Source organism: Pan paniscus, chromosome 12 (genome assembly GCF_029289425.2).
Source record: "Pan paniscus chromosome 12, NHGRI_mPanPan1-v2.0_pri, whole genome shotgun sequence".
In the NCBI taxonomy this organism is placed as follows: Eukaryota; Metazoa; Chordata; class Mammalia; order Primates; family Hominidae; genus Pan; species Pan paniscus.
Window position 1 is genome coordinate 16,256,300 of NC_073261.2, and position 25,289 is coordinate 16,281,588.

At 38.4% G+C, this 25,289-nt stretch overlaps 1 protein-coding gene across 5 annotated transcripts in view; it reads left to right on the forward strand.

Annotated features, from left to right (window-relative positions):
- The window catches only part of ANAPC1 (anaphase promoting complex subunit 1), a 118,081-nt gene that overhangs the window by 63,325 nt on the left and 29,467 nt on the right, over positions 1–25,289 (forward strand). For 4 of the 5 annotated variants that reach the window (XM_034953559.3, XM_055107421.2, XM_034953562.3 and 1 more), the window contains 9 exons: positions 1,149–1,375; positions 3,654–3,772; positions 6,979–7,250; positions 13,390–13,624; positions 16,672–16,763; positions 18,726–18,860; positions 19,035–19,117; positions 20,058–20,136; positions 21,703–21,777. In XM_034953559.3, the coding sequence (XP_034809450.2) occupies positions 1,149–1,375; positions 3,654–3,772; positions 6,979–7,250; positions 13,390–13,624; positions 16,672–16,763; positions 18,726–18,860; positions 19,035–19,117; positions 20,058–20,136; positions 21,703–21,777 (1,317 nt within the window). The remainder of the gene's footprint in view (positions 1–1,148; positions 1,376–3,653; positions 3,773–6,978; positions 7,251–13,389; positions 13,625–16,671; positions 16,764–18,725; positions 18,861–19,034; positions 19,118–20,057; positions 20,137–21,702; positions 21,778–25,289) is intronic. The other variant, XM_034953560.3, reaches the window with a different exon arrangement.

Sequence of the window (25,289 nt, forward strand, 5' to 3'; positions counted from 1 at the left end):
TTAGCCAGGTGTGGTGGTATGTGCCTGTAGTCCTAGCTATCTGGGAGGCTGAGGTGGTTGGATCTCCTTGAGGTGAGGAGTTCAAGACCAGCCTGGTCAACAGGGCAAGACTCTGTCTCTACAAAAAATAAAAAAAATTATCTGGGTGGGCGATGCACATATGTAGTCCCAGCTACTCGGGAGGCTAAGGTTGAAAGACTGCTTGAGCCCAAGAGGTTGAGGTTGCAGGGAGCCAGGATCACACCACTGCACTCCAGCCTGAGTGGCAGAGTAAGACACTGTCTCAAAAAAAAAAAAAAAAAAAAAAAAACTTAATAATGAAATCCCACCATGATCCTGTCTATTTAAAGTAGTAAAGTAAAAAGTATTTCATTGTGTGACTTTCCCCAACCCTTGGTGTATATCCTTTCAGGCTTTTTTCCTTCTCCTTCTATTAATGAACAGACAATATTTAAATTAGCATTATTAGCAGTGACTAGTATTCATATTCTACTTGCAATAAATTTTTTTAAAAAATGATGAGGATGTAGTTAGATTTTTTTTAATAGTTTATTCAGAATATTTCTCTGTTTGTATCCAGCCCCTTGACTGTTGTTCTAAATTTAAACTCTCCCTGTCACTTCCAAATATTTCCAAGTAGGCAATGTAGTACTTTTGTTTGTTTGTTTGTTTGTTTGAGACAGAATCTCACTCTGTCACCCAGGCTGGAGTACAGTGGCACGATCTCGGCTCACTGCAACCTTTGCCTCCCGCGTTCAAGTGATTCTCCAGCCTCAGCCTCCCCAGTAGCTGGGACTACAGGCGTGCGCCACTGTGTCTGGCTAGCTAATTTTTGTATTTTTAGTAGAGACCGGGTTTCACCATGTTGGCCAGGCTGGTCTGGAACCCCTGGCCTCGGGTGATCCGCCCACCTCGGCCTCCCAAAGTGCTGGGATTACAGAGTGTGAGCCACCACACCCGGCCAGCAATATAGTACTTTTTAGAAAGATTTGTAGATTAGAGTCCCAGTATACATTGTGGCTCCAACCCATGCCTGCTTTGGAAAACATATTTTCTCTGTGCTAGTATAGTCATGGCACATCAGCCTATATATCCTCATGTTCAGCAAGTGCATGTTAACTGCTTTTGAAATTATTATTACAATAAAGTCTGTTACTCAGGTGCTCTCATCAGATGTTCCTTCAGGAACAGAAACTGAGGAGGAAGATGATGGCATGAATGACATGAATCACGAGGTCATGTCATTAATATGGAGTGAAGATTTAAGGGTGCAGGATGTGCGAAGGCTTCTTCAGAGTGCGCATCCTGTCCGTGTCAACGTAGTGCAGTACCCAGAGCTCAGTGACCACGAGTTCATCGAGGAAAAGGAAAACAGGTGAAAGAAAACACGCGCACTATCTCTTGTCACGTTTCATTGTTACATTTGTGTCTTGTTTATATTTGTTTTTCCTTCAAGTTTTTAGCATTTAAAACCCTAAAGAGATTTAAAAGATACTTTCAAGTGAAAATATGCCCTGTGTTTTAAGTTTTCATCCAACTTCAACAAACCACGTGTGTTAGCAAAATGTCTTTGGCTTTTGAGGACGTAATTGTTGTATTTCATACCGTCCTCCTCTTGAAATACATATAACGGTTTACTCTTTAGAAAAGGTGAATGTAAAACTATTTTGCCTGATAGTTACCTTAAGAATTTACAAACAAGGAAAACACTGGACTTGTTTTTCTGTGTCTTGATCAGGAATAGATTTTGAGGTTAGTGGGGTTTTTAGTGTAGTTTAAACTTGTATGAGTATTTTTTTTTTTTTGGATATGATAGACGATACTCCAAATAAAAATAGATAAGCCTTTCTTCTGCCACTCCCCTGCACAGGATACATCCCTTGATACATTATAAGACTCACATGCCTATGACATTCCAGAGCTATTCTCTTGGGACACTTCTGTTTTAAAATTCTCTCCTGTTCTTTTATCTGCTTGTCTCTATCATCTATCATTCATCTGCCACTGTTTTCTAGTTCTCTTTACTTTTTTTATGGTACTGTTTTGAGGGGAACCGTCACCCACACTTAGCCACAGGCTGCTGAAGATCTGAATTAGTTGTGATTTCCCTATTAACTGTTTCCTCTCCACATGTACCCAGTTATTAGTCACCTGTGAATAAAAAGATGGAGTGACAGAAGTTGAGTTTAGAGCATAGGATTTATGAGCATGGCCTCTAGAGCCAGGCATGGCCATGCTGTGCTGGGTGACTTTGGTTAAATTACTTTACCTCTTGTTGCCTCAGTTGCTTCATCTGTAAAAGTAGGCATACTTCATGGGATGGTGCTGTGTATCAAGTGAATTATTTTTACATAGCACTTAGAATACTGCTCAATACATAGTAAAGCTCAGTGCAGTCAGCCATTATTAGTAGTAGAGTTCATTGATTCTAAGATGCAAGTTTTTTCACTTTTTAATATCTCTGAAATCAGTTATGTATTTCAGTGAACAGGTGTCATAGTTTAATTGGCAGTGCTTTTTCTTTCTTAGTTTCTCATGAAATAATGATACATCTTATCAGTGGCATCTTATATTCAGGGGATATAATATTGTTCTCATTATAATTTTGTTACTTGCACAAAGTTGAAGTGAATTATGTGTAAGATTTCCTCTAAAAAAATTCTATGGGTTGCAACAGCCTCTTGGCTTTGAATTTTCCTGATCCCAAATTAATGTTGCGGTTGTGTTCCCAGAGAATCTTTAAGACAGCAAAATTTTTCTTTCCAGTTAGCTAGAAAAGCAGTTATGTGTGTCCAGTTAAGGAGGGAGTATGCTTATGAATAGCTTTGTCTGCAGAGAAAATGTTTGTCAGTTGTCAGCCTCTGAAGGGATATTTCTGTGTCTTCAGATATAGCTTGTATAGGCATTTCTTAGTTATAAATGCCCTACTTCCAAAATTTCTGTTAGTTTTTTTTAAGTGGCTATATGGAATGTTAAGCTATTTTAACATAGGAACAAGTTGAAGAGTGGTGTATTAATTTCACAGTAGAGCCGACAGAAACCATTTTAACCTTGAACATACCTGATACATAATGGTATTAGTCCTATAAATCTAGCCACCATGTAAGTGAAACCAATCTGTATTTCCCTTGGAGACACCATGAAATCCATTCACCTCTAACACAAGGACCTTGTTTATTTTCTTGTGTGCAGGCCACAGAAATGGTACTTCTGAGGCTGTATTGGCAAAAGGGATGGGAGGAGGATCCCACATGTACTGAGGACAGCTAGACTGAAATTAACACAGTGATAAAAACCCCAAAAGTACTGTATTTTCCTTTGAGAAGGTTAGCATCCATCGGAGTGGAATTTTAAATTTCTTTTTTTTGAATGCCTAGAGAGAGTCGGCTTGGTTTATAGGCCAGGTGGTTTTCATTCAATGTAAATATGAAACAAAACAGAGGAAATATGTCTCTCCCTAAGAGTGTAATAGGAACAAGAATATTAAAATGAAAATAATCATGTTTGGGTAGTTCACTCACATCTCTGTATGAATTTACTTTGAGACAACTTCATCTTACACAGTACACCTTCTTTTGAAATACTTACAGATGATATTTCAATTGCGCTTTGCTTTAAACATTTTCACATGTTGGTTTTTACTTTAATTACAGATTGCTCCAATTGTGTCAGCGAACTATGGCTCTTCCTGTAGGACGAGGAATGTTTACCTTGTTTTCGTACCATCCTGTTCCAACAGAGCCATTGCCTATTCCTAAATTGAATCTGACTGGTATGTTAAATTCTGGGCTCAATGAGAAAGGAAAATGATTAAGTACATGCATTAAGTGTAGTTCTTTAAATTAGTTAAAACAAAAGAAATGCTCTCTCTATCCCCAGTGATTTTGAATTTTCCTAATAGCTGCTGTAGTGGTTATCACAGCTCAAATGCCATGTCAAACTAAACTTTGAGAGAAGCAGAATATAGTTCATTACTGATTTTTGCTTTTTAATGAGGTGATTTCAAGATATAAAAAGTCACTTGGAAAAGTTCAGAAAGATATTATTGATAACGATGAGACTATTGAATTTTAAATAATCTTAAGTATAATTGTAAAAATATTTAGTTTTAAAATGTCTTATGTCATAGTTTAAACAGATGATCATTGTATAAATCAAGAAATGTACTAAGCAAAAAGAGAAACAATGGTCACTTGCAGTACTCCCACTCTTCTGAGTCACTCCTTTTAACATTTTAGTATATATGTTTACTAAGTTTATTTCCACATATTTATAATTTTATATTTGTTTAATTATCAGAAAATTTAAATCTATTTTAGATTTTTAAAAAAATTTACAGTGAACATCCTTTTATATCTAGCAAATAAATTTATGTGTTTATAATTATGTGTATGTATTGTATACACGTGTTTTTAATCGATACATTCATTTTTATTTGCTTCAGAGTATTTCATTCAGTGGATATACCATAGTTTATAGAAGCAGCCTGGTATTGTTGGAAATTACAGTTTTTTGGTATTATAAACATTGTTGGGGCGTATTCGTCCTGTGTATTTAGGCTAAATGCTTAGAAGTAGAACTCTTAGGACAGCAAGATGAATGGTTTTAAGGAACATGTCAAATTGCCTTTCTGGTTGGCACAAGTTTTTATTTCTGCCATATATAACTGTAGTTATAGTCTTGATTACAATGAATTTTATAGTGCATGTCCTCCTAATGCTGATTTGAATGTGTTCTAAAGGTGACAATTACATAGTTGAAATTATCACTGAAACTCTATTATAGTATATATGGTTTTGTGAAACCTATACAAAATGTATGTATATAATGTATGTTGTAGTAGTGTATAGTATATGTGGTAGTATATAATGTATAATTTAATATATGATAAATAGTACATAATATATGCAAACATAATTATACAGTATTTTAAATTGCATACTTTAAAAAATCCAGAGTTCCACTCAGATTTGTGAAAAGCTTGTGCTTTGAGCAGCATGCAGGAAATGAGATTGACTAAGTGAAAGAACACATTCCCATCTCCATATCATGCTTATTCTGAGCCCTAATCTCACTGAGGGACATAGTGAGCAGAGTTGCTTTTATATTTAAATTGTCTCAGAGGTAAAACACCTATGGCAAAATTTTAACAATTATTGATTCTTGATGGAAGGCATGGTATATAGATGTTCATTTTAGTAGTCTTTCCAACTGTTTATATGAAAGATTTCATATAATAAGTGCAGATTAAAAAGAAAATCTAATGCAAAATTGGCAAATGTTAAAATGCATTCAATCTGGGTGATGTAGCACTCAAGCGATACTTGGGTGGGTTTAAAAAATACATACATGCATCTTTTTTTCCGAATACACTTAATTGAATTTGCATGATTTAAAATGTGTTTATGACATTAATCCAACATTTTATTCTTTTAGTCATTCTGGTAGGCCAAAAAGAAAGGTTATCCTGTTAATTTAGGAAAGAATATTTTCTTAAATAGTTGCTTAACCCACACTGATGTGGCCTGTTGTACTTTTGTATGTTGTTATTCTCATTGAAGAAAATTTACCTTACCCTTTGCATTTTATTTTCTCTCATGTATAAATATTATGTCTTTTGCATATGATGAATGAATGTTTCAGAAAGGTCACTCAGTTTTTTCATATTGATATGTCTGCCTTTTTTGAGAAAGTACAAGTGTAACTTATGAACTTATTACTCATTGTGGTGCTAACACTAGCAGCTGAGTTAGCTTTTAGGTACAAAAAGCATATAGTAAAGACAAATAAGTCTTACTTTGTGCTTTGTGTGTGTATGTGTACATGCTACAAATAAGACACTTTGCATCTACTTAATATTTATTTTACATAACATCTTAGAACTCTTTAAAAATGGTATTTTTAAAGCTGCAGTGAAATGGATAACTTTATGCAGTAATTAAAATATTTATGTTAATTATTTTATCCGTGACTTAAGACAATATTCAAAATATATTTAAAAAGATTCAATGTTTGCTGTGTATAATGTAGATCAAAAAGAAAAGAATCAAGAAAAAATTCGTAGAGAACATATAGCATTGTGAACATATAATTTACATTGTTCTTAAATAAATGGACCTTTTACGTATAATCTGGTGAATGCCCTTTTGAAGTTCACTGGGTGACTCAAGTCTATAAAAGGATGTTTTTTACAAAACTATCTCTAAGCATTTTAAATGATAGCATATAATTAGATATCTATATCTGTATGTATATAGAGAGAGAGAAAAAAAAAGAGAGAGAAGGGGGCATATATATAGGTAAGACCTGTAGCAGATTTATTAAGGTTCTTGTTTCCTTTTTTTTTTTTCTTTTTTGAGATGCAGTCTCTGTCTGCTGCCCAGGTGGGAGTGCAGTGGCATGATCTTGGCTCACTGCAACCTCTGCCTCCCAGGTTCAAGTGATTCTCATGCCTCAGCCTCCCAAGTAGCTGGGACAGGCATGCACCACCAGGCCTGGCTTTTGTCTTTTCTTAAGATGTCATTTTTCCTTAATGTCTAGGGGAAAATATAGGATAGAACATTTGAAATTAACATCAGTGTCATCAGATGTTGGGATTTATAACTTGTATAGTTTAACAGTGATGTTAGTCTTCATTTTGGTTTTTAAGCTCTCTGTTTGAAAGAAAAAATGAGTGATTATCCCAGTCATCTCTGTATAATGTTAAATTGGTATCAGTTATCTCATTATATAGCCTCATACATTTTAACAAAAAGGACAATGAACTGTTTAGACAGTGAAGGTTTTTCCAGTTCCATTAAGTTTGACTCACATGTACAAAAGTTTTAAGTGGTCATAGAGACCTAACATTCCAGGCATTATGGGGTTAATGGTTTTGAATGTAGAAAACGTAAGTAATCTTAGTCTCAAAGATCTAAATTTAACAATCTTGGTTTTGTGAATTGTTATTCTCTCTATGTTCTTCGTTTGGCTGGATAGGGCGTGCCCCTCCTCGGAACACAACAGTAGACCTTAATAGTGGAAACATCGATGTGCCTCCCAACATGACAAGCTGGGCCAGCTTTCATAATGGTGTGGCTGCTGGCCTGAAGATAGCTCCTGCCTCCCAGATCGACTCAGCTTGGATTGTTTACAATAAGCCCAAGCATGCTGAGTTAGCCAATGAGTATGCTGGCTTTCTCATGGCTCTGGGTTTGAATGGGCACCTTACCAAGCTGGCGACTCTCAATATCCATGACTACTTGACCAAGGTGAGACCTGTGCTCCCAGTGCCTGGCTTTGTGCCTTGGCTGGCTATTGTAGTAGCTCCTAATTGCTCTATTTGCTCTTCTTTCTTCATTCTTGTACTTCTAAGTCCATTTGTCTCATAGTACATGGAATAATCTTTCTAAAGCGTAAATCAGAGTATGTCACTTCCCTGGTCAAAGCCATTTAATTAATGATCTCCCATTGCTTTTTTTTTTTTTTTTGAGTAAGGCAGGGTAGAATTTAATGAGTGACAAGAAAGCTCTCAACAGCGAGAGGGGACCCGAAGGTGGGTTGCCAGCCTCGAGGCTGAGTCTAGAGGTTTTTATGGGCTTGAAATGGGGGAGGTGCATGCTGATTGGTCTGTGGGTATGCTTGAAAAAGCACCATTTAGAAATAGGCAACTGGGGAAGGGCGGGTATATGTAAAGTAGGTGAAGGATAAGGACCAATCAGGAGAGAGCATGTCAAACAGGAATGAGAGCTCTCTAGTCCATGGATTTATCCAGAACTTGTAGCTTGGTTTTCAGGCTTTCGACTGTCCTTGGCTTGAAGGTTGAGTTTCATCTGAGAATTTACCTGCCTCCTACTGCTGTCAATCCCTGCTCTGAAGAGGTATATCTAACTGCTGTTCGGATAGGGGTGATGACTGTTCTGCTTCATGCTGACGGAGGGTGTTGTTTTGGGAAACAGCAGTCAGGTCTCTCTTAGAGGCCTATCTAAGTGTCCCCTGGTAAAAGAGAGCCATCAACTGAGGTTCCATTTGCATGACCACTTGGAGTTTGATGGCCTCTAGGCGAGAAAAAACAAATTTTACAAGGAGGTTAAGTACACATGGACCAAATATGAGTATTACAATGAGAACACAAAGAGGAACTAAAAGGGGGAAAATCCATGCCCATATATTAGGGACACCTAGAAAGGACAGGAAGAAAACCTCTGAAAATGGATTGTTCTATTCCAGGATTTTGCAAAATAGGGTTGTCATGGGCATGTCCCCCTAGATTATTAGATATGTTATAATTAGGCATTGCAATGCTTTTAATTAGATTTCTGATCCATAGGCTGCAGAATCCAGTAATGCCTGATAATCCCCTTAGTTAGCTGAGGGTCTTGGGGAGAAGGAAGGAGAAAATGGATCCAATTCTCTCCTCGCCCAGTGTCCTGGTCCCTTCTGACAAGACCAGGCATAGGTACTTCACTGAAGTCTGACAGAGTTGAGCCTTGGACTTTGAAACTTTATGTCCTCTGTCAGTTAGAAAATTAAGAAGAGCCTTATTGCCTTTCTGAGAAATTTCCTCAGTTGGGGCACAGAGTAGAGTGTAATCTACATATTAAGACTAACTTGAGTTTGAAAGAACTCAGAGAGATCTTTTGAGATTGCCTGCCCAAACAGGTGGGGGCTGTCTTGGAATCCCTGTGGTAACACCATCCAGGTTAGCTGGGTAGTCTGGTTGGAGGGATCCCTGAATGCAAACAAGTTTTGGGAGTTGGGGTATAATGGTATGCAAAAAAAAAGCATCTTTTAATTCCGAGAATGCAAACCGTTTAGTTCCTTCAGGTATCTAAGTTAACAAAGTATAGGGATTGGGAACCACTGGGTAAATTGGTTAATTACACCAGTTACTCATTAAGGAGGTGGAGATCCTGGACCAGTCTCCATTCCCTGTTGGGTTTCTTTCTGTACTCCCAATACTAGGATATTACAAAGACTGTTGCAGGGTTTAACAAGGCCCTGCATCCTTAGGTTATTAATGATGGCTTCTAGTTGTTTCCTAGCTTCTGGTTTTAGGGGATATTGTCTTTAATTAGGGAAGGAGATGAGATCCCTGAGATGGATTTGGACTGGTGAGACTGTTGAGCTCAGCCAGTATTTTCCTGAATTGCCCAAACCTCTGGATTAATATCAGTCTCCACCAGAGGGAGGCAAAGAGTCTGTCCTGGAGCCATAAGGATGGTGGTTCCCATGTGAGCTAAAATATCCCTACCTCAGAGGAGTCGGGCTTTCAGGTATGATTAAAAAGGCATAGGTAAACGAAAGGTCTCCCTAGGTACAGCTAAGGGATTGAGAAAAATATCGAGTCAGAGGCTTTCCTGAGACGCCCCTCACAGTTGTGCTAAGGGAGGAAGGGAGGCCCAGAATGGAGAGGAGAACAGGAATGGCTGCTCTGGTGTGGAGTAGGAAGTCCGTCCTCTGAGTCCTTTGACCTCCAGACTCACCCAGGACTCCTGGATGGTAATGCAGCCTGGGCTTTCAGAGCTGGGGTGGAGAGCCCTGGGACCCATCAGTCCTGCTGGACCATTTGAGAAGCCAGCTCTGAACCTTGGGACGTATGTTTCTGGAGGCAGTTTGTCTTCCAGTAGTCTCCCTTACAGATTGGACAGGGCCATGGGGGCTGCTTCTGATTTCGGGGGCAGATTCTCTTTTAGTGCCCCCACACTGATAACAGCCGGTCATAGAATGAGAAGCTCCCTGGGATCGAGAGGTTTATATGCCTGTATGGCAGCTATTAGTGCCTCTGCCTTTTTCTCGTTCCTTTTCTCCCTTTTTCTTGGGCTTCCTCATGGTCCCGATTATAAAAGACCAAGGTGGTGACTTTCAGGATTTTCTTTAGAGTACTGTCTGGTGCAATAGCTAACTTTTTGCAGCATTCTTCCAATATCTGGGGCTGCTTGGGTTATAAACTTGTCTTTCAAAATTAACTATCCTTTTATAGAGTCAGGAGAGAGATGTGTGTTTAATTAAAGCCTCTCTCAGTTTTTCCAGGAAAACAGAAGGGTTCTCTTCAGACCCTTGGTTTATGGTTGATAACTTAATGTAATTGAGAGATTTGGCTCTAGTTCTCAGATCTTCCACTGTGCATCCCTGAAAATGTTTTCTCGGCCACTTTCCTAGAGCAGTGTCTGAGTCCCATTGAGGATTATTGGTGGATGCTGCCTGCTTGGCTGTCAGAAAGGGCTCCCTAATTTCTTCCCCCTTTTGGTAGGTGCCATAATAAGATAAACATTTCATCTCCAAATGTCTCAGTGACCTGTAAAGCCGCCTGCTTCTCTGAAGCTCCAAGAGTCTAGTTGAGAAGTAACATGATACCCTTCCATGAAAGCTCAGACACTTGAGTAAGGTTCTGAAAGGCTTCAATATACCTATCAAGGTCGACACAATTGTCCTAGATTTCTTTTTATCTGCCTCAAGTCTTGTAAAGAAAAGGGGACTTGTACTTTGATAGGACCATCTTCACTATGCATTTCCTGTAAAGGAGGAAGTGATGCTGGAGCGCATCCAGGTTGAACTCTTCTAACAGGATGAGGTTCAAAAGGGGGCCTGGATAAGCGGGACGAGATGATCCAAGACGAGCTGGGACCTGGGCTGGTGCAGGGGCCTCTGTCTCCTTTTCTAAGGAGGCAGACTGTTTTTTCCCTTCTGCCTGGATTAAGTCTGGCTGGATATCACTGCTATAAGTGCAAGGTCTATTATACATTGCTGACAGAGCTTGGGGTTATTCTGCAGGGCAAAAAAGGCCTGTACATATGGAATTTTGGACCATTTTCCTTCTCTGTGGTTGAAGAGATCTAGCTATAGGATAGTATTATAGTTGTTATTTTCCCCAGCTGACTAGGTCTCCCCATCTTCCAACTTCTAGCTGGGCCAAGCCTTGGTACTGATAAATACCAGGTATTTTTTCTTCAGAGTCTGAGGATCAAAGGAGTCCCAATGTCTTGCACTTGAGAGGAGTGCAGGCTACCCATTTAGAAAGAGACAGGGGAGAAAAAGGCATCCTTAGTCTTTCCCTCTGCTGTGCTAGAGTCCAAGGCGTCTCTCAGGCTTGCCTTGGTCATGGATGTGCGCACAACCGCCATTCATGACCGGGGAGGATCAAGCCAGCAGGAGTAGTTGCGTTCACTTGCACTCAGCCTTGACCCTCCTTGTCAACTGCCTTTGATTTCTCTGAATTCGATATGAGCTCAAGACAAAGATGAATCCTGGGGGTCCCTGCATATTATTTGTCTATAATTCTCATCTGGCTGGCAGTTTATTTAGCTTCATCAAGCATAACCCAGCATCCTGCCCTGAAAAGAAGCAATTTCTCAAAGAGACACATAACTAAGTAACATTTCTCAGAAGAGCAGTAGGAAAAACATGATAGGAAAGATTGGAAGTCTTTGTCCGACACCTGAACAGGCTGTTGGGGACTGGGGGCCGGTGTAGGGTCCTTCGGATGTACCCTTGGCCAGATACCTTTAGTTGCCCCAGGACCTTATTCTGATCCCACATGATGGCTGAACTTCTGTGAAGGGAAACTGGTTTAGAACAAGGCCAACATTCCCAACACCAGAGGGCAAAGGGGGATCGACCATTGCTCTTAATATACATTCTAGGAGCTGGTGTGATCCTGTTCACTTCTCCAGCCCTAGTTGGTACCACTGTTCTTCGTTTTTTTTTTTTTGATATGGAGTCTCACCCTGTCACCTAGGCTGGAGTGCAGTGGTGTGATCTCGTCTCACTACAGCCTCTACCTCCCAGGTTCAAGCAATTCTCCTGCCTCAGCCTTCTGAGTAGCTGGGATTACAGGTGCGCACTACCACACCTGGGTAATTTTTGTATTTTTGATGGAAACGGGGTTTCACCATATTGGCCAGGCTGGTCTTGAACTCCTGATCTCAGGTGATCTGCCCACTTCAGCCTCCCAAAGTGCTGGGATTATAGGTGGGAGCCTCTGCACCCAGCCCCACTCTTCTTGCTACCCCACACTCTAACCATACAGATTGGCTATTTTAGCTCCCTGGCAAACTAAACTCTTTCACTTCACAGCGTTATTTTTTTTTAAGGAATCTTTATTTATATAAATATATAAAATTCACATACCATACAATTCACTGTTTAAAGTATGTGGTACAGTGGTTTTTAGTATATTCACAGAGTTGTGCATCCATCACCACTGTTAATTTTAGAACATCTTTTTCACCCCATAAAGGAACCTTGTACCCACTAGTGGTGACTCCCCATTCCTCTACCTCACCCCCTCACCTTCACTTCACCTCCTGCCAACCACTAATCTACTTTCCGCGTCTATGGGTTTGCCTTTTCCGGACCTTTCATATGAATGGAGTCATACAAAATATGGTATTTTAGTATGGGCTTCTTTCACTTAGCCTGATAATTTTAGGGTTCATCCATGTTGTGCCATCTATCAGCAATACATTCCTTTTTATTGTTGAATAAATGTTTTATTTTATGAATGTACATTTTATTCATAAGTTGATGAATATTTGGGTTATTTGTACTTTTTAGCTATTACGAATAATACTGCTATGAACATTTGTATACATGTTTTTGTGCGGATGTATGTTTTCATTACTCAAGAGTAATGAAGTAATGGTAAGTAGTGGTACATACTTAGGAGTGGAATTGCTGGGTTATATGGTAACTCTGTTTAACTTTTTGAGGAACTGTAAACTGTTTTCCATAATGACTGCACCATTATACAACCCCATCAGCGATACATGAGAGTTCCAATCTCTCCATATTTTTGCCAACACTTGTTATATTGTGTTGAGTTCAGCCTCATTATTTTGAATGTGTCCTTCCACTTTTCCCAGCACTGTTTTTTGAAGACTGCCCTTTACCTGTTGAATTGTCTTGGCACCCTTGTGGTCAGTTGATGTTAATGTGAGGGTTTATTTCTGAATCGCCTCAGAGCCATTTATTTACGTGCTGTTTTATCACCTGAAACAGTCTTCCTCACCTTCTAAACTTGAGTGTCCCCTTTCCTGCCACTGTTCCTGGCTAATTTGTTTTCATCCTTCAGGTCCTAATATAAATTTCTTTGTATAATCTTTAGAGATTTCATCCCTAATAGTCCTCTAGTCCCTCCCAATCTAAATTAAGCTATTTTAAAATACTCTTTCATAATACTTTGTACTTTCTTATTGTACTACTTTTTAATAATATATTTGTTTATGTTTTTTAATTTAACACTTTTTTTCCTATTAAGACATTAGGTCCATGAGAGCAAGGACCATGTTTGTTTAGTTTACTGCTGTATTCTCAGTGCCTCTCACCTTGCCTGTCAACATAAAAGTACTTCTTGAAAGTGGCAGGCAGTATTTTATTTTAAACTATGTATTTGTTTTGTTTCTATCTTAGGGCCATGAAATGACAAGCATTGGACTGCTACTTGGTGTTTCTGCTGCAAAACTAGGCACCATGGATATGTCTATTACTCGGCTTCTTAGCATTCACATTCCTGCTCTCTTACCCCCAACGTCCACAGAGCTGGATGTTCCTCACAATGTCCAAGTGGCTGCAGTGGTTGGCATTGGCCTTGTATATCAAGGGACAGCTCACAGACATACTGCAGAAGTCCTGTTGGCTGAGATAGGTATGGGATTAATAGTGCTGAATCTTCATAGGCATGTACTCTCCACTCCACATGAACCCAAGTAAAAATGATAGTAAAATTATAAAAATTAAGGAAAGACAATGGTAGCTTTTGTGAGCAAAGAATGATCTAGTACTAATTAAAAAAAAACAACAAAACTCTAAGTAATGTTATCCAAGGCTAATGTAACTGCAGGTTATTAACCTCCATATTTATTTGCTAGCTCATTACTGAATTCCAGTGGTCACATTTAATGAGGTACCTGTGGTTTTAATCAGCTATGAGTATGCTGTTTATCCTGCTTTACCAGCAGTGTCTAGCAGTGGCCTGCACTTAAAACTCAGAGTAGATTGTTTTGGTCCCTGAGAGACACTAAACTAAACACATCACAGTGTTTACTGTGTTGGATAACAGTACTTCCAATAGAAGTCAAGTAATGGACTCCTGCTTTCCTCCTTTACATGCTGGTGGGTATGTTGGTGATGAACCTGGAAATGGTAAGGTCCACACACTCACTTTAGTGAACATTGTCTCTGTTTTTTATTGGGTCCAAACTTTTTGGAAATCTTTATGTGTTGTCATCTTTTTCTGCCAAATGGAAATGCTATTGGCATTATTAATATGCTCAACAATTTAGTTACATACTTATATGTCCTATTCAAGATCTTTTCTATATGCATTTGTGAATATATTGTTAAAGATGTATTATTCTTTAGTATAATTGTATCAGATAGCTATTGCCACAGTGATGCTACATACATACAGGCATAGCATTGGCCCAGGAAGCTCTGCTTTAGGCTGTAGATGTGTAGCCGGCTGTTCTGCTGCCGTTCTGCCTCACCTGCCTCATTCTGGGACCCAGGCTGGAGGGTGTGTTTCTCTCGTGGTGTTGATAGAAACCTAAGAGAGAACCAGTGAAGATTGGGACCCATAATTTAGTCTACTATAATGATAAATGAAATTATTCCCGAAGTTGAAATGTTTTGGCTATCACAATACATGGTAGCATAAGTCAGAGATCTGAAAAACGCTAATTCTGAAAATATTCAACACTGGTTGTTAAAGCATGTTCATCTGCAAAGTAGTCTACCCTTCTTTGGCTATATCATGATGATGTCTAATGGTGTCATTGCATAGTCTCACAGCTGCGGCATACCTCTTTCACACTGTATATAGAAGATTTCATCTTTATTTAATATGTATATGCCTTTTTATATAATTACTGTCAGAATGTACATTAAAATTTTTTTTTTTTTTTTTTGAGACAGAGTCTTGCTCTGTTGCCCAGCCTGGAGTGCAGTGGTGCAATCTCGGCTCACTGCAAGCTCCGCCTCCCGGGTTCACGCCATTCTCCTGCCTCAGCCTCCCGAGTAGCTGGGACTACAGGCGCCCGCCACTACGCCTGGCTAATTATTTTGTATTTTTAGTAGAGACAGGGTTTCATGGTGTTAGCCAGGATAGTCTGGATCTCCTGACCTTGTGATCCGCCATCTGAGCCTCCCAAAGTGCTGGGATTACAGGCATGAGCCACTGTGCCCCGCCTAAAAATTGTTTTTATAGATCATTGTTATAAATGGGTTTTAAAACAAATTTTGTATAATATTCATTGAGTCGATGGTCTGTAAAATGCCTTTTTTTAACTTTTAGAACTTTTTAGATTGTTTCTAATAATCCTTTGTTGTTATGTATAAACATTACACTGATTACCTTTGTGTAATTTTTTTCTTTAATTTTTATTATTTATTTATTTATTTAGAGACAGAGTCTCGCTCTGTCACCCAGGCTGGAGTGGAGTGGCGCGATCTCGGTTCACTGCAGCCTCCGCCTCCCAGGTTCAAGCATTTCTCCTACCTCAGCCTACCAAGTAGCTGGGATTACAGGTGTCTGTCAGCATGCCTGGCTAATTTTTGTAGTTTTAGTAGAGATGGGATTTCTCCATGTCGGACAGGCTGGTCTCGAACTCGTTGACCTCAAGTGATCCGCCTGCCTTGGCCTCCCAAAGTGCTGGGATTACAGGCAAGGGCCACCACGTCCAGCCTTTTTTCTTTTTTTTTTAATTGCATTTTTTTCCTATAGGGATGAAATTTCAGGAATGTGAACATTTTTTTCAGAGGGAAGGGTTTTAATACATAGTACATTTTATCGTTTTCAACAAGGTAGTGTTAGAGTTATAGGGTGCTTTTTAAAAGTATGAATTTTGTATCCAGTCAGACTTCTAGGATCAGTACACAGAAAGTCTACCATAGTAGGGCTCATTATTATATACACTCAAAATAAATGTCTAAACATAATATTTAACACCTTAACAACATAAGTAAGTGACCTCCTTATTCATTATTATCATTCGAACATGTTTCACCACATGTGATGTGTGGATTTGAAAGTAATGAAAACAAAATGTAAGATATTTTGTTGTTGTTGTTGCTGAGATGGTGTCTCACTCTGTCACCCAGGCTGGAGTGCAGTGACCTGATTTTGGCTCACTGCAACCTCCACCTCCCAGGTTCAAGCGATTCTCCTGCCTCAGCCTCCCCAGTAGCTGATATTACAGGCACCTGACACCCTGGCTAGTTTTTGTATTTTTAGTAGAGACAGGTTTTCACCATGTTGGCCATCTGGTCTCCAAATCCTGACGTCAAGTGATCCACCTGCCTCGGCCTCCCAAAGTGCTGGGATTACAGGCATGAGCCAGCACACCCGGCCCAGATGTTTTAACAAAAAAATAAAACTTTTTTTTGAATACTCTTACCTTTTTCCCTTTAAAATTTTTTTCTACTACTTGGTAATTGTTTTGGTAAGACTCAAAGTTTCACAGTATTTGAATATCATCGCTTATAAAGACTTAAATTGGCAATTTAAAAAGAACTATTTTGGGCCCTTTTTTTTTGGTAGGTAAACCTACAGTTGTGGACACCATTTATTATAGTGTCATAACTTTCTGAATGGAGTTATATTCCGTTCGTATGTCCAGTGCAACTTGCTAGAAAGTTAACTCGAGATGAGATTTTGAGAAGCTAGTTTGAACTGTGTTGCTTTTCTTTTTACAGGACGGCCTCCTGGTCCTGAAATGGAATACTGCACTGACAGAGAGTCATACTCCTTAGCTGCTGGCTTGGCCCTGGGCATGGTCTGCTTGGGGGTAAGCATAGCCTATGCCTTCCCATGCTTCAGTTAGTACATCTACATGTTGAGACAAATAACGTTGACAGCTAAACCTGAATATTGTCCCTTACTATGACTTAATCTGCTGCCCAGCTCTCTTGTCTTTTTGGATATTTTTCAAAGTACCAGATTTGCAAATTGAGAGAAACTGTGGTCAAGAGTGGGACTTTAAGATTTCTTTTCCTCCAGCTTACAGTGTTCATGAACAAACTAAAGGGAATAAAGTTTTTTTTTTTTAAAGCGTTCAGGACATAGAATGAATAAGTGACAGCCCACTATGACTGAAAACAGAGAATAGTGAAAACGTATATGATCGGGAGCCTTAAGAGTCTATAGTAGCTGCTTGAAACAAACCCTAACCCCCTTTTGCCATAGTGATGTTCACTGTGTATCCCAGAATGTTGTCCCAGTAGCATCTTCCTTGTGACAAAATGCAGTATCAGATTGACCCATCTTTAACTCCATCTAAGAGATGTGTACAGAATTACCAGAAATGTTTCATTAAATGATTGTTTCACTTGAAATGTGGTTCCCCTTGAAAAACCACCAATACATTGTTATGGTCAAAGTAAATGATATAAAGAAAGTTATAAGGCTGAGGTGATCGGATCACCTGAGATCAGGGGTTCGAGACCAACCTGACCAACATGGAGAAACCCCATCTCTACTAAAAATACAAAATTAGCCAGGTGTGGTGGCGCATGCCTGTAATCCCAGCTACTCGGGAGGCTGAGGCAGGACAATCGCTTGAACCCAGGAGGCGGAGGTTGTGGTGAATCGAGATCACACCATTGCACTCCAGCCTGGGCAACAAGAGTGAGACTCCATCTTAAAAAAAAAAAAGTTATAGTGGAAGGAATTTTTTCTCATGTGTGTTCTGAAAATCCACCTTGTGGTTGACCATCTGTTAGGGCCTTGAATTCACATTGGCACATAAGCTAAAGAGGCTGGTGGTATAATGGAAAATAATCAGCTGGGTGTGGTGGCTCACGCCTGTAATCCCAGCACTTTGGGAGGCCGAGATGGGTGGATCACGAGGTCAGGAGATCCAGACCATCCTGGCTAACACGGTGAAACCCCGTCTCTACTAAAAATACAAAAAAATTAGCTGGGCATGGTGGTGGGTGCTTGTAGTCCCAGCTACTCAGGATGCTGAGGCAGGGGAATGGTGTGAACCCAGGAGGTGGAGCTTGCAGAGAGTCGAGATCGTGCCACTGCACTCCAGCCTGGGCAAGAAGGCAAGACTCCATCTCAAAAAAAAAAAAAAAAAAGAAAAGAATCACACAGGGAATTGCAACTTGAATTCTGGTCCTAACTAGTGAGTCAAGTCATTTAACTACATTATTGTCTGTTGCTTAATCAGCTTCATGGATTGTTGAGCCAGATGGCCGTGTTTTATATATAGCCCTGCAACTTAACTATAATAGCTGTATAACCTTGGGCTTAATCCCTCTGTGCCACACTTTCCTTATTTATAAAATAGGGTTTTAATAGTAGCTATTTGATATGGCTGTTCATTCATGTTAAACACACAGAATAGTGCCTGACACAGAGCATGCATTTAATAAATTACTATTATTATCATAGTTATTGTTGGAAAAATTCTTAAGTACAATAATGACAGTATTCAGGTATTTACAGTTCCAGTTTCAATTATATAACTAATATTTTTCTTTATTGTTAAATGTAACTAACTCTAAAGCTCTTATGTATTTTAAGACAGTACTTAAAGTTGAACATTCATGTATTAAAACTTTTATGAGAATTATTAATATTTATTAACTCATGATTAATGTTTGCTTTAAATTGGAAATAAAAAAAAACAAAACCCGAAATAACCTGCTTTGAAGTTAGTTCATTTTTATATTTGTTATGGGTATGTGTTATGGATCTTCCTTCATAAAATTTCTTTTCACTCGTCTGTTATTGTCTTTTCCAGCATGGCAGCAATTTGATAGGTATGTCTGATCTCAATGTGCCTGAGCAGCTCTATCAGTACATGGTTGGAGGACATAGGCGCTTTCAAACAGGAATGCATAGGGAGAAACATAAATCACCAAGTTATCAAATCAAAGTAAGTACACAGCAAAGTAATAGATCAAAAGTCTGGAAGCTGGGAAGTTAATTGGAAAATACTAGTGTTCATACTGACATTGGTAAATGTGTTAATTTTAAGCATAGTTATTATTCAGAGGAATTTTATAATAATTTAGAACTCTTTTACATGCATAAACTCTTCTTTCAATAGGAAGGAGATACCATAAATGTGGATGTGACTTGTCCAGGTGCTACTCTAGCTTTGGCTATGATCTACTTAAAAACCAATAACAGGTATTTCTACCCACTCACCCTTCCTCCCGCGGTGATAGTGTGATATCCTCTCTGACCTTGGTTGTAAAATTCGGTTATCTCATGTGTTTCTTTCCCCTGTGCTGGATTAAGCTGATTTTTGTTCTTTCAAGTACTGTAAGTTTTTGAAAGAAAACTTACAGTATTTGAAGTTATAAAGATTTTACCTGGAAATAATGTATTTGGCTATTTTAATGGTATTTGACAATATAGTTTTCAATTTCTGTTCATTTCTGTTTTGTAGTTGATGTCAGTAACACCCAAACAATGCCCATGTTTGTTTTCATTAATTTAGCATATTGCTGTGAGGACTGGTTAAGCCAGAAATACTTATCATTTAGTGTGATCTTGGTTACCATGTAAAACAATGGTTTTTGCCTACTTCAGGAGCTTTTGTAATTACCAAACCGTCTACCTTCCTAACTTGCTATATTAATGCTGATGCTTGAAAGTAAGATCTTTGGCATTTATGCTTACACTTTGCATGAGGAATAAGTTGAGTACAAGACGTTATGCCATGTCTTAAGTCTATTAATTAAAAACAAATTCTAAGATTCAAGGAGTTTTCAGTGTTCCACATTTCTCCCTTTAGAAAAAGTAAATGTGTGCAGAATTAACAAAGTGTTTAAAAATAGATATTTATTACTTTACTATTTGGATGAATGTGTAGGGCAGTGCTTCCTTGGCACTGGGGATATTTCATTGAGCAAAACTAAAAATATCTTCCCTCATGGAGTTTATGTTATAGTAAGACATACATGTACATCTGTCATAACTATTACATTAGAAGGTGTGAAGTATTGTGAAAAATATGTAGAGCAGTAGTGGAGTGGGAAGAAATGTTTTGAAATAGAGCTTGAGATTCTTGATTGTCTTGCCCTCTACTTGAACAGTGTCCCTTACTGTTTTCCTCCACCACCAGATCTATTGCAGATTGGCTCCGAGCCCCTGACACCATGTATTTGTTGGACTTTGTGAAGCCAGAATTTCTCTTGCTTAGGGTATGCTTTGTCTTCATTTGTGTTAACATGAGAAGTCTATTTGTGGTTCTTAAACTTAGCTTGTAAGCCGGGCACAGTGGCTCACGCCTGTAATCCCAGCACTTCAGAAGGTTGAGGCAGGAGGATTGCTTGAGTCCAGGAGTTTGAGACCAGCCTGGGCAACACAGGCTGTTCTCCATGAATGAATGAATGAATGAATGGCAAACATAAATGTCTTTACAAGAGAGCCTTTTATTTTTAATTTGTCATGCATATCTAATTGGCAGTGTTCATTTGAAATTTCACAAATAGGACTTTGGGAATCCCAAGAAAGGTAACCACGTTGATATATAATACTTGGAGTGACATTTCACTGTCTCACATTATTATTCAAAACTTCCTAAAAAGCAACAAGTGATTAGGACTTTTTTACTGCTTTGTTTTACATTTTTGGATTACTATCAGGGATGTGATAATACTGTTAAGGTTGAATCTAAAGAAAGTAACAATTTGACTTAATTGTCTAAAATTTTCCCTCTAATTCTTTTTTTTTCTGATGTTTAAACTTAGCATATGGAAGCTTTTAAATTATGTGTAGACAGAGCTATGATTCTTTCCTTTGTGATTTTTTTCTTTTCCAGAGTACATTTTAAAAAGTACCCCCACAAGCTCTCTAAACTTTGGTGATATTCAACTCAATTTTAGTTTTTCTTTGTTAAAATTTAAATCTTTATTTTAATGAGTAGTTTAATGAGTAAGACGGTTCCCAACTTAGGATTTTTAACTTAACCATAGTGTGAAAGCGGTACTCATTCAGAAGAAACTACTTCCAATTTTAATTTTAATTTTTTTCTTGTACTCCTGGCAGTATGATGCTCTCATGGTGTTTGGTAATGGCAGCAAGCTGCAGCTCCCAGTCAGCCATGCAGTCATGAGGGTAAATGACCCATACTCTACAGTTTACTATGCTGACAGAGAATTTCACTCAATTATAGGCTAATTTGAGTGCTTGGAGCATGTTTAAGGTAGGCTAGGCCAAGCTGTATTGTTTGGCAGGCAAGGTGTATTAAATGTATTTTCTTTTTCTTTTTTTTTTTTTTATGAGATGGAGTCTCACTCTGTTGCCCAGGCTGGAGTGCAGTGACACCATCTTGGCTCACTGCAACCTTTGCCTCCTGGGTTCAAGCTATTCTTGTGCCTCAGCCTCCTGAGTAGCTAGGACTACAGGTGTGTGCCACCATGCCCGGCTAATTTTTGTATTTTTAGTAGATATGGGGTTTCACCATGTTGGCCAGCCTGGTGTCAAACTCCTGGCCTTCAGTGATCTGCCCGCCTTGGTCTCCCAAAGTGCTGGGATTATAGACATGAGCCACTGAGCCTGGCCTAAGTGTATTTTCAGCTTAAGGTATTTTCAACTTACAATAGGTTTATCAGTACATAACCTTCCTGCATTTGCATATACTTATTTTTCAAAATTCTCAACAGTTGGGAACTGATTCTTAAATTGTTCTGTTTATTATTATCATTGTTATAAAATGTATGAACTTTACTTGCTCTAATTGATTTTATCTCTGTTGCATTTTGAAGACACTTGCTCGATGCCTGATTTTGTGGGATGATATTTTACCAAATTCCAAGTGGGTTGACAGCAATGTTCCTCAAGTAAGTACATATAATAAATATTATATCTTTAGTAGCATAAAATTATGATTTCTTATGGGATTTTTCAAAATTCTGTAAAATATTTTTTCTTATGAAGGCAATGTTGATCATTAGGATACCTCTTAAAGACCTAAGAACTTTCATTTTAAGATTCTGTGCTGCACAGACCACCGCCTTCTCTTTTAGCCTCAGGTCCCTAGAAATTGTAGTTTTTAAAAATTAAATATGAATATCGGTGTTGCGTGGGAGTTAAAAAAAGAAAGGAAAAAACTAAATATATTTGCCAGAATACTCTAAAAAAGTGTTGATATTTTTGTCATAATTAAGTGCACATTTCTAAGATGCTATTTTACTTCGTGACAATTTTAGATCTCCTAATAACTCTTTTAATTACTTTATATCATATTTATTCGATAAGCCAAGTATACTAGTTAAAAATAAACAGATTTTTTTGGTAAAAACTGAAAACTGAATATTGTAACTAGCCACTGCCCTTAGACAACTGTCCATGTCTAGTGGTCTCAGTTTCTTTATGTAGATTGTTTCTTTCAGTATTTTCAGAAGAAAAATCTCAAAGATTGAAAGAAGTTTATATGAACACCCACATCACCAATAGACTCTATAATAATATTTTACTGTATAAACATGTTTAATCACTTATCTATCCACTTATCTATTCGTCTATCTAATCCAGCATTTTTTGATGAATTTCAATGTTCTAAACAGTAATACACTCCATCCTAAAATTGTACCATACATATTAACTGGAATTGTTATTTACATTTTTTCCTTTTAAGATAAAATTTATATATTGTGAAATGCACAAATGTTAAGTATCCTATTGGATAAGATTTGACTAACTAACACATAGACCTGTGGAAACCAGCCTCTATCCCTTGTGCCCCTTCCCTCTTTGTGCATTCACCTGTACCCCCAGGGTAACCAATGTGTATTTTGTTTTTCTCCCAAAATATGTTAATTTCCAGATGTAGAACTTTATATTAATGAAGCCACATATGGCATATACCCTTTTGTATAAGACTTCTTTCAGCGTTTTCAAGATATTGAGTATATTAATAGTTCATCCTTTTTATTATTGGGTGGTACAGATTGAGTATTTCTTATCTGAAATGCTTGGGACCAGAAGCGTTTTTGGATTTTGGAATACTCGAAATTATACTTACTGGTTGAGCATCCCTAATCTGAAACTCTGACATCCGAAATACTTCAGTGAGCATTTCCTTTGGGCATCATGTTAATGTTCAAAAAGGTTTGGATTTTGAGCATTTTGGATTTTGGATTTTCGGATTAGGGATCCTCAACTTGTGTATTCCATTTGCAATCCTATTAGGTAGGGTTGGAATTACTGAGGCATAGGGTAGATGGTATATTTAGTTTTATTAGAAATGATAAATCTTTTCCCAAAGTGGCTGTACCATTTGACACATTGACCAACAGTGTTTGAGAGTGTTGGCTGTTGCCCATCTAACCGATAATTAATGGTGTTAGTTTTTTAAGTTTTAGTGCTGCTGATGAATACGTAATGATATCTGACTGTTGTTTAAATTTGCATTTCTCTGCTGACTGTTAATGTTGAGAACTTTTTCATTGGTTTATTGGTCCTCCATCTATCTTTTTTTGTGAAGTGTCTGTGCATGTCTTTTGCTTATTTTTTAAAAAAATTTGTATTTTTATTACTGCGTTGCTGGAGTTTTTTTAATGCATTCTAGAAACCCGTTCTTTGTCAGATTTCTTTTTTTTTTTTTTGAGACGAGTCTTGCTCTGTCGCCCAGGCTGGAGTGCAGTGGCGTGATCTCGGCTCACTGCAAGCTCCGCCTCCCAGGTTCACGGCATTCTCCTGCCTCAGTCTCCCGAGTAGCTGGGACTACAGGCATCCGCCACCACGCCCTGCTAATTTTTTGTATTTTTAGTAGAGACGGGGTTTCACTGTGTTAGCCAAGATGGTCTCGATCTCCTGACCTCGTGATCTGCCCGCCTCAGCCTCCCGAAGTGCTGGGATTACAGGCGTGAGCCACCACGCCTGGCCTGTCAGATTTCTTTTGCAAATATCCCTCCCAATCTGTGGCTTGCATATTCATTTTCTTAGTAATAATTTTGATGAGCAGAAGATATTAGAATGTTAAATAATGTCTGATTTGTCAGTTTTTTCTTATGGTTATTCTCTATTCCTATGAAAAAAACCATTTGTCTAACCCCATCATGAAGATAATCTTTTCTGCTTTTCTCTAAAAGCTTCCAAAGTTTTAGTTTTTATGTATACTTACATAATTCATTTCAAAGTAATTTTGTATATGATATGAGGTACAGGTTGAGGTTGTCTACCAGGGAAGCTCATCAGAGACTCAGCGCCCAAGTTTTTAATTGGGAGCTGACATGTAGGTAAGGTACCCTCTGCCTTGTATGTACCCAAGTTCCAGATTCTCAGGAGAATGTGTATTAGCCTAAACCACATTGTTTGTAGTTCAAGCACGCTAAACACAGATATATACATTTTGTTTTAAAGCAACCGGTTAATTTACTTGGAATCAGATTGTCATTCTTTCTTGGTTGCTAGCTCTAATTTTGGTGCACGTCTTTATCCTGTGGGCTGTTGGAGTCTGCCCTGTGCACACATGGTTCATGGATCAGGCAGACATTTGCACAGAATTTATATACAGAGCTTGGAGCCCTGTCTCTGTGGCTCTCTCCTTTGTCATATTCTGTCCTCACCTCCCAATGGGTGTGGTATTTTCCTGTATCCTGGTTGTTAAGGCCAAGAAGGTTATGAGCTTTTAATTGTAGCTTTTGCCATCTTTCTTGGCGCAGATAGACCTGCTTTCAGAGCAGAAACCGCAGAAAGGAAAATGTATCTAGTGGTGTTCCTCTCTTCCATGGATCGACTCTCCCCTCTAGAATCTGCTTGCTTTTGTTCTCACTCCAGTGTCTTGAGGTCAGGAGTTGGTGAATTAAGCCCACCTGATCTTTAGAAAGAAAATTTTATTGGAATATGGCCATGCCCATTTGTTTACTTATTGTCTGTAGCTGTTTTTTGGTACAAATGCATAGATCAGTAGTTGCTGGTATTTACTATTTGACCCTTTTAGAAATAGTTTACCGACCCCTGCCATAGATAGTTTGGATTTTATATTTTGTCTAGGGTTTATACTTGTTGTATGAGTTGATCTGATAGGAGTTTATTCATCTATTATTTGAGGAAGTAGAACTCCTAGGTTTGTTTTTATTTGTTTAGTTCTTCCAGTTTTGTTAATCACTGATATGAAAGAGGTGAGGAAGAATTGTTTTTAAATGACTCGCTCATTTGTTACCATAATTTTAACTCTAGCATATTCAGATGTCAGCGATTTTAGTTTTTTTGAAAGTGCTCTTTAAAATGTATATTGTAGGATGAAACGCTTTTTCTTTCACTCCTTCATTCAGCACATACTCAATCCTCTGTAAATGCAAGGCACATGCTAAATTCTATAATACATTAAAGATACATCAGACATATA